The sequence below is a fragment of the Alosa sapidissima genome, chromosome 5 (assembly GCF_018492685.1).
Source record: "Alosa sapidissima isolate fAloSap1 chromosome 5, fAloSap1.pri, whole genome shotgun sequence".
NCBI classification, from domain to species: Eukaryota; Metazoa; Chordata; class Actinopteri; order Clupeiformes; family Clupeidae; genus Alosa; species Alosa sapidissima.
In genome coordinates this window covers 23,751,167-23,760,740 of record NC_055961.1, presented here as the reverse complement: position 1 = coordinate 23,760,740, position 9,574 = coordinate 23,751,167, and the positions used below count along the sequence as shown (strand labels likewise).

The 9,574-nt window shown below is 45.4% G+C and overlaps 1 protein-coding gene across 10 annotated transcripts in view; it reads right to left on the bottom strand.

The window, feature by feature from the left end:
• npas2 (neuronal PAS domain protein 2) overlaps positions 1–9,574 on the bottom strand; it is a 66,673-nt gene that overhangs the window by 5,262 nt on the left and 51,837 nt on the right. For 3 of the 10 annotated variants that reach the window (XM_042091787.1, XM_042091785.1, XM_042091786.1), the window contains 13 exons: positions 8,801–8,919; positions 8,495–8,577; positions 6,574–6,680; positions 5,254–5,401; positions 4,631–4,712; positions 4,254–4,374; positions 3,751–3,836; positions 3,453–3,524; positions 2,729–2,896; positions 2,243–2,443; positions 1,788–1,990; positions 1,036–1,128; positions 601–829 (listed from right to left, as the gene is read on the bottom strand). In XM_042091787.1, the coding sequence (XP_041947721.1) occupies positions 601–829; positions 1,036–1,128; positions 1,788–1,990; positions 2,243–2,443; positions 2,729–2,896; positions 3,453–3,524; positions 3,751–3,836; positions 4,254–4,374; positions 4,631–4,712; positions 5,254–5,401; positions 6,574–6,680; positions 8,495–8,577; positions 8,801–8,919 (1,712 nt within the window). The remainder of the gene's footprint in view (positions 1–600; positions 830–1,035; positions 1,129–1,787; positions 1,991–2,242; positions 2,444–2,728; positions 2,897–3,452; positions 3,525–3,750; positions 3,837–4,253; positions 4,375–4,630; positions 4,713–5,253; positions 5,402–6,573; positions 6,681–8,494; positions 8,578–8,800; positions 8,920–9,574) is intronic. The other 7 variants (XM_042091789.1, XM_042091788.1, XM_042091790.1 and 4 more) reach the window with 7 other exon arrangements.

Genomic DNA, 9,574 nt, shown 5'->3' with positions numbered 1-9,574 from the left:
TTGCTATCATGGGCCACTTCACTGAAGTCAGAGGTGACATTTCTTTGATTCCGTAATGTAATAAATATCCTTCAGTGAGCTCTCTTAACAAGGGTTTAAACAGTAGCCTTCCAGTTGCTGCCACATGAACTGGCATGTGCAGCCCCCCCCCCCCCCCCCCTCCACTTCTCTATGTCCCACACACTCTTAGGACCATCACTACACTACCAACACCAACAAGTGGAAATACAAACACAAAGTGGAAAGGAGAGCACTTGAAGAGCACAGACCTGAACGAGGACTAATTCTGTATCGCACAAAAAGTGGTTGGAGTCTTTTATTTTTTTTACATAATCCTACTTAAAGACAAACAGACAAGCCTCTTAATCTTAACAAACTCATAACCTTCCTGGCCAAGGTAACGAAGTGTTGCTTCAGCTGCTGTTGTTGCACACGCACACACACACACATACACACACACGCACACACACACACACACACACACGCACACACACACACATACACACACACACACACACACGCACACACACACACGCACACACACACACACACACACACACACACACACACACACACACACACACATACACACACACACACCTGAAAGAAGTGCTGTTGTTGCTGTTGCTGCTGTAGTTGCTGCTGCTGTTGCTGCTGAGGCGGGTGCTGAGGATGAGGATGGTAGGTGGCCTGGGCCTGGTGGGTGATGAAGGTGTTGTGGGGGATCATGATGGGCGAGGTGAAGACAGGCACCGCCGAGGGCACCAACACAGCATTACAGTTCATTTGCTGGAATGAGGGCGGCATCATCTGCTGCTCAAGAGAGTATCTGAGAACACACAAACACACACACACACACATGAATACATATGCAAATAGACACACACAAGTAGGTTACCAGAAACTGCATTGAAGTATCACAAGGTCATAAAAAATTGTCAAGCATACATGCACTTACATAAATAACATTTAATTCAAAAGATAAAAACAAACTATCAAATCCATACAGAGATAGACGCACATACACACACTTACTTGGTTTGCTGGATGGCAGCATTGCATTGTGAGGACTGGGTAGACCCACTGCCATCCTGCACGAGTGTCTGCATGGGCTGGTTTAGCAGCATCCTGTACAGAGAGAGCAGTGTTCAGGACAAGGTTCAAAGTTCAGAGGTCAATCAACAGAGTAGTGCCAGTATAATTGGTGTCGTGAAGCCTTGCCCACGCGCATTTCTGCTGAATAGGATGCCCTATAAGTGCCCAAAAAGCGTTGCAATATGGCCGCCGAGTGGAGGGACTTGCCTAAAAGGACTTTGGTAGTGCTCTATGAAAACATACACGAATACCATGCTACCTCTATCAACTGTGCAAGGAGGTTCATCAGGGAATTTTCCCATAGACTTACATTTACAAATCATTGTAATTGATTGACATGTGCAGTTGCTGGTGTATGAGGGTTAGCTAAAATACTAGTGGCACTGTGCCCCTGACAGCCTGCTGTGATGCCAATACCACAACTCATACTCCCCACTCAGGCAAAGCAGACACAGACTCCTATTAGACCATACTGTCATGTTGACTAATATGTTAGCGAGTGGATATGCTAGCGAGTGGATGAGTAGATTGTATGTTAGAGACTGGATATGTATGTTAGTAAGTGGATATGTATGTTAGTGAGTGGATACTCAGTAATGCTAGTGATTGGATAAGTTAGTGAGTGGATATTCAGTAATGCTAGTAAGTGGATATGTTAGCGAGTAGTATGTGTACAGATATGCGCGTCTGACCGTAGCTGTCCGTCCTGTCCGTAGTGTGTGGTGTCGACTTGTCTTTGGCTGGACTCCTGTAGGGACCGACGGTTGGTGTGGGAGAAGAGCATGGGGTTGCTGTAGAAGGGCATGGTCAGGCTGGTCTGGGTCTGCACGGGCAAGCTCACTGTCTGCATAGAACCACCAATGCCCAGTCGCTGCTGCTGCTGCTGCTGCTGCTGCACACACACGCACACACACACACACACACACACACACACACACACACACACACACACACACACACACACACACAGACAAATATTAAAGCATTACTTTTCCAAACATTTAAACTGTAAGGAAATTTAAGTGAAAAATTATTAGATGCTGTGTGAGAATCGATTGGGGGATATGTATGTGTGTGTGTGTGTGTGTGTGTGTGTATGTATGAGAGAGAGAGAGTATGTGAGTGTAATAAGCTATTGGTGTTGTACCTGTGGTGAGGAGCTGTTGGATGCGTCTCTCAGTAGCGCGTGTGGGGTTATGGAGCTGTGAGGTCCACACATGGGGGGTTTGGGGTGCCCTGTGGTCTGCCTGATCACACCCGACTGGCCGTGCTGAGACGGCCGCCCCGGGCCCTGCTGCTGGGGCGGCGGCGAGGGGAAATCACTGTGGAGCGGTTGCTGTAGCAACATCTAGGGCCACATAACAAACCAAAAAGCTCACAGTTCTGTGCTAGATACACACATACACTTAAAAAGGGGGCGCGGGACCAAAGCAGAACTTCGATGATTAGTGTTGTTCCACTGCTGTTGCTTGTAGAGCTTTTTTTTGGCTCTACCACTAAAGACTGGGATATCTATACTCAGCCAAACCTCTGCCACTGTGTATGCATGTCTAGGGACTTGGGTGTGTGTGTGTGGTGTGTGTGTGTGTGTGTGTGTGTGTGTGTGTGTGTGTGTGTGTGTGTGTGTGTATACCTGTAAGTTTGCCAGCTGTAGCTTCTCTTTAATGTCGTGCAGCTCCTGCTGCTGGGTCTTGATGTCGGCCTGCAAGATGCGCGTCCTCTCCTCCAGCTGCTCCTTCAGCTGGTGCATCACCCCCAGCTGTGGCTCCTGGAACCCGTACATGGACGACTGCTGCTGCTGCTGCATCACACAGGGAAGAGGGGTCAAAGGGGAAGGTTCAGAGTTCACAGCACACATCAGACACAAGCTGCAGTACATCAATCACAAAACACTCCCTTTATGCAAATGGAGACCAAACGTCACAATAATTGCAACAGTAGGTCTGGCAAGTAACTATAGTGTGATAGGAAACAAAGCGTATGGTGATCAGACATGCTTGGAAAAACAGCATAGTTCAGTATTGAATGTTAACAGGTCACTGACAGGTAAGGGATTGACACAGTAGGAGAAGAGAAGAGAAGAGAAGAGAAGAGAAGAGAAGAGAAGAGAAGAAAAGAGAGGAGAAGAGAGGAGAAGAGAAGATAAAAGAGAAGAGGGGAGAAGAAAAGATAAAAGGAGGGGAGGGGAGAAGAAGAAAGAAGGAAGGGATAACTAAGGAAGAGAGAATAAGAAGAAAGGAAAGAGGGAGGGAGGTGGGAAATGATAGATGCGAGTAGACGCGAGGAGCAACACAGAGGAGGAGAGAGGGGTAGAGAAAGGGAGGATGAGAGGGAGGGAAGGAGGAGGAGGGACCAACCATGACGGAGTGCTGACTGCAGGAGGGTGAAAGGGGGAGGAGCTCTGATGAGCCCTGTCTCTGGATCAGCACCTGGGTCAACAACACACACACACACACACACACACACACACACACACACACACACACAGCAGCGTAGGACATAAATATAGAGCATAGGGATAGGATTGGGTAGAATAAACACATGCACAATCACTACATATGGTTACACAAAGCCAGGTGTGTGTAGGTGTGTGCGTGTGTGTGTGTGGTGGTGGTGGTAGGAGGGGGGGGGGGGGTGGATGGGTTGTTTATTCACCTTTGAGCCACTTTGTGACATTCTGCTGGAACCCTTTTCTGGTCCAATGGAGGCTGATTTCCTTGACGACGTGCACACAGAGTTAGCTGAAAATAAACAAAAAAGATTATACGTCTGGGATTGGATCAGATTCAGTGTGATGATATTGGGCTCAGTTTATGATTCAGTAATATGATATTGGGCTCACAATGTTATGGAAAAAGGTATTCCAGTATGTGTGCATGTGTGCATTTACTACTATGTGTACATGCAGAGGCGGACATCCCGGTTCCACAGAGTAAAAGTCCTGCCATTTATTCTTTCTACCTGTGCACTTAACACTGATCACTAATTATCTGATCTACCTGGCTGCTAATTAGGATGAGCTGGTTTACTAAATGGTTTGATCAAATACTTGGCAGCACTTTCACTTTCTGAACCCTGGATGTCCGCCTCTGTGTACATGTGTGCGTTTGCCCGTGTGTGTGTGCGTGTGTGTGTGTGTGTGTGTGTGTGTGACTCACAGGCAGAGTCTGACAGTGCCGTGTGTGATGACTTGCGGGAACTGTGAGAGGACACTGAGTGGGCCCCACTGATTCTCTCTGCCGGAGCATCCAAAGGGGGACACATGTAGACTTCCTGCCCCTGTCCCACAACAACAACAAAAATAACAAAAACGACAATAATAACAGAGTCATTTACCAATAAGAACGTCAGGAAAACACAAGATATAAAAGTAGCTATACTTTTTGTGTAAATGTATTGATTGCATGTGAGTATATCTGTGTTTATTGCTATGTGGCTGTGTCTTTTTGAGTGCATTGCCTGTGGGTGTATTTCTTCCTTGTGTGTGTGTGTGTGTGTGTGTGTGTGTGTGTGTGTGTGTGTGTGTGTGTGTTACCTTCATAGAAGAGGCAGCCATAACAGTGGAACTCTCTTCAAGTCCGAATTCCCTTCTCCTCTCTGCCCGCACTTCAGCATAGCTACTCAGGGAAAAGACAGAAGAGGAGGGAAGAGAGAATAAGTGATCTGACTTACACAGATCAGAGAAAAATGCAGCATACAATGGCGAGGTGAAAAAGGAAGTTCACAGTATTCTGTGTCATGTGCTGTGCCACTATTTGCTATGAATCCAAACATGTTTCAAGGCTATTACATACATTACATGTATACATACATAAGCATGACTTTCATAAGGGATAATGTGTAGCCCACTGTACTCACTATAGGCAAATAAATCCTGACGGAACACAGGTTGTATGTGTGTTCAGTACTGTCTGAAAACAGTACTGCACTGTCTTAGTCACTGTGATTTCAGTTTTCAGGTATTAGAAATACAGTATATTAAGATATGTTAAAGATTCAGACAATTCCCTGTCAAGGAAGAGATGTTTTTTATAGTGGCAGTGTCCACTCCATTCCACTAGGGGGAACTAGAGTATAGCCTAGCTCTTAGGCCCATACAACTTTGTTTGTGTGTGTGTGTGTGTGTGTGTGTGTGTGTGTGTGTGTGTGTGTACATACCTGACTACAGCGTGTGTGCAGACAATGAACTCTGGCTTGGAGTTCCACTGGTGGTAGGTGATGTAGTAGTGGGTCTGGAGCCAGATCCATTGCTGGCCTTTCGTGAGGAACCGGTAGTAACATGATTTACCCTTCCCAAACTGCATCACTTGAGAGCAAACAGACACACACACACACACACACACACACACACACACACACACACACACATATACACACACAGTCACAATATATCCAAAACTAACCATTTTCATACACTGGCTGGCTGCTTTGATAATGATTCAACTGTGACACACATTGAGCTAATGGGAAATCATATGAACTAACAAACAGACACAAAAAGTGACACACATATTCATTCAGGAAAGTGTAGACCAGTCAAAGCAAGCTCAGATATCACCTGAATTTAATGAAAAGAACACAGAGAAATTAATCTATGTGTCCACTTGTATTCCAACACTCTCTCTCTCTCTTTCTCTCTCTCTCTCACTTACACACTCTCTCTCTCTCTCTCTCTCACACACACACACACACACACACACACACACACACACACACACACACAAACACACACACACACAAACACACACAAACACACACACACACACATACACACACTGTAACGAATAAGCTCAATACACCAGTGCTCGCTGATGCCGCTGGAATGGAAAGAGTGCTGTAACTACAGTTAAGTGAGTGACCTATTTCAGCAAAATGGAAAAACAGAGTGAGCAGCGAGAGAGGGAGTGAGAGTGGGAGAGAGAAAGAGAGAGAGGGAGTGAGAGAGAGAAGATAGAGAGAGAGGGAGTAAGAGAGTATGTTAGACAGTGTAGAGAGGAAGAGGAAGATTGTTAGACAGAGCTAGAGCCAGAGAGAAAGAGAAGGAGAAAGGGAGGCAGGGAGAGAAAAGAGAGAAGGAGAAGGAGAGGGGGAGGCAGGGAGAGAAAAGAGAGAAGGAGAAGGAGAAAGGGAGGCAGGGAGAGAAAAGAGAGAAGGAGAAGGAGAGGCAGGGAGAGAAAAGAGGTGGCGAGAGAAGCAGATGGCATATGGTTTGAAATAGCAGCAGCAGAAGCAGAGACACACATGGGAGGAGGGTGAGAGAGGGAAAGAGAGAGAGGGAGAGAGAGAGAGAGAGAGAGAGAGAGAGAGAGAGAGAGAGAGAGAGAGAGAGAGAGAGATGACAAGATAGAGACAAGATACAGAGGCGGGCAGAGATAGGGAATGAGAAAACGAGAGGGAGATACAGAGTGGGTGGAGAAGAAAGAGAGAGAGAGTGAGAGAGAAATACAGACAAACAGAGATATAAAAAGGGGGACTCACAATGTTTATGACATTCTGCTATGAGCTCCAGGTCATCCACATGATAGTAATCATAGCCAGAGGTGCCCAGGACCTCAAATGGCAGATAGCCTATGATAGGAGAGGCTCTGCAGGAGAAAAAACAAAAAAAAACAACAGAGAGACAGAGGGTAAGACAAGCTGGCCTGTCAATGCTTTCATGATTGTTGTCATTTAGTCATTTATTAACAATTATAACCAAAATAAATTATGATTCCTTCAACAAACCTTCAACTTAGTGGTGTCTCAGGGTAAACAGGATTTTCAACAATAAGATAAGAAAATGCATGGTCACAGAATATGTATGAATATGTATATACGCACACACGGTATATGTATATCTACTATGTGGAAAGTACATATGAGAGCACATACAGTATGTATATATGTGTAGTATAATATATGTGTGTAAAATGTATATAAAATATATTATATATTAATGTATATGCATACATTTGCTTTCAATTCTGTTATTTCAGTCAGCACTTTACATCAACTGCTGGGATTTGCAGCAGCTGGGCTGTGCAGCCATTTTGACTGAGTGACCTAGTAACCCTTATCAGCTGAAACAAGCCCAGGCAGCGCAGCGCTCCACTGCAGAGCGGATCTGGCCCAACCTGCTGCGGCACCGGGCCAAAGGCACCAGAGCTGCAGCGCCAGGTTTGCCAGATTTTCATTACTCACATTACTCAGTATCTCAGTACTATAAAACGTTTTTTTCGCCAAAATGATACTGTGTATGTGTGTGTGTGTGTGTGTGTGTGTGTGTGTGTGTGTGTGTGTGTGTGTGTGTGTGTGTGTGTGTGCACGCGTGTGTGTGTGTTTGTGTGTTGTGTAAAAGAGAAAGAGAGAGAGAATGAAGAATTAAACTATCTATGTGAAAGGTTATGTTCTGTGCATTTGGTTGATGCGGTGAGTGTGCAACAAACACAGATTTGGCATTAGAGAGCAATAAGTAACAAGCAAGAAAGACATGAGGAAAAGACAGGAAGAAAGAAAGAAGTAGAGAAAAAGAGGAGAGAGTTTAGATTGATGTGGAAGAGGAAGGGAAAGACAGATGGGAGACAGAAAGAATGAGAGGCAGTCTAACAGAGAGAGAGAGGGGGGGAGAGAAAGATGAGGAGAATGTGTGGACGCTTACTTCAGAGCAAGTGTTAATGGAAGGATTTGAAGAAGAGATTAGAGATGATGACACAAGTTGGACTCCCCTGTGAAGTTTCATTCATGGCTGTGCAATGTACAATCCTAAGAAGTGTGTGTGTGTGTGTGTGTGTGTGTGTGTGTGTGTGTGTGTGTGTGTGTGTGTGATTCTAGGACTATGGAGAGAGTTTGGCAGGGTTACACTGGTGTCCATATTTAGACCCCTCTGAGGACAGGACGTCCAGTTTCCAAACTGAAGACCTGGTTAGCACGCATGCGCGCACACACACACACTTATGTATCTTGCATAATCACGACCCTCTCTAAGGACATTGGGAATGGTATCACAAACATGACAGGTTCTGTGGCCCAGTAAGCTGAGACAGGCCAATGTGACCACTGGCACAGGGAGTCCTATGTAAAGATGGCTGACACGAGGAAAGGACAGCTGTCATACCGCATGGGCTTGACCTCTGAGCAGAACCTCCATCAGGTTAGGAGCGTACATAAAGCTACAGAAAATGTTGTTTTACATGTCGTTTAGATTTATTCACTCACTCAATCAGCTGACAAAGCAGGAAAGCTTTTATCACTGTGACTGCGAGTAAATCCTTTGAAGTGAACCTATGTGTGCACTAAGTACTTTCAAATAATTTTGCAAATAATTTCATGAAAACTGTTCGATCAATTAATTTGTTAAGCATCCCCCGTGAACTTTATTCAGCGGTCTGATAAAACATGGGACATAGCTGTGGATTCTCACCTGTGGTCTAAAAAAAGGAACTTCCACTCCAGGCTGTGTCTGGACGTGAACTCATCGCATGGGTCTTCAACATTGCACAGGTCCTGTTCCATTACCAGCAATCACAACACAAACACAAACACAAACAAATACATTAGAGGAGGATTTTTTTTTTTTTTCAAAAACAAACCACAGAGAATTTAGTGGGAGTGAATCAGATACAGTGACTCATCAGTTTTCACTGGAACACTGTCAAACTGCAACGGGGGAAGTGATCCTGCAGATTAGGAGGCTGGTGATGTACTGTAGCGAGCGAGGGGGCATTACCTTGAGGAATTGTGGGGTGACAAGGCGCACCGTGGCCACAAGGCAGACCTGGTCCTCCAGGGTGGACTGCAGGGTCCTGGGGAACGTCAACTCGAAGCCGTTACACGACGACGTAGGCACTGCACAGAAACATACATGGGACCCTGAGTTTGAAAGCCATCGCACTGCATTTATAATTCATAGGAACTTCCAGTCTGAATCCACGAGTCTTTGAATTTCACTTTGCATCTGGTTTATTCAGCTTGTAGAACACAAGGTCCCATTACTGCTAGCCTTTTAAATCAAACCAATATGCCTGGAGTGACGGACACACAAACTCTCAGAAACTGTTATTCCAAACACCAGCAGCCCCAGCAGAGTGTGTGTGAGAGAGAGAGAGAGAGAGAGAGAGAGAGAGAGAGAGAGAGAGAGAGAGAGCGGTGGGTGTGAAGAGGGTAGTCTGTGATTACCTAAGGTGACATGCCAGGCAAACACTGACCTTCAAATGACATTAGAACATTCAAATGAAATGGAAGTCGCTGACATTAAACACATGGAAATGATCTCAGGGGCCAGCAAGTGGGCAAGAAAAAAAAAAACTCTTCCACAAACACACATTTTCCAGCAGCCTTGCATCTCTCACACACAAATTAATACACACACACACACACACATACACACACACACGCGCGCGCGCGCGCGCGCAAAAGCATGAAGTGTTTTTACAGGTAGGGAAGTCTTTTCCAATTCCGTCTGAGAAAAAAAAAAACACTCAAAAGATTTCCTACAGACAGG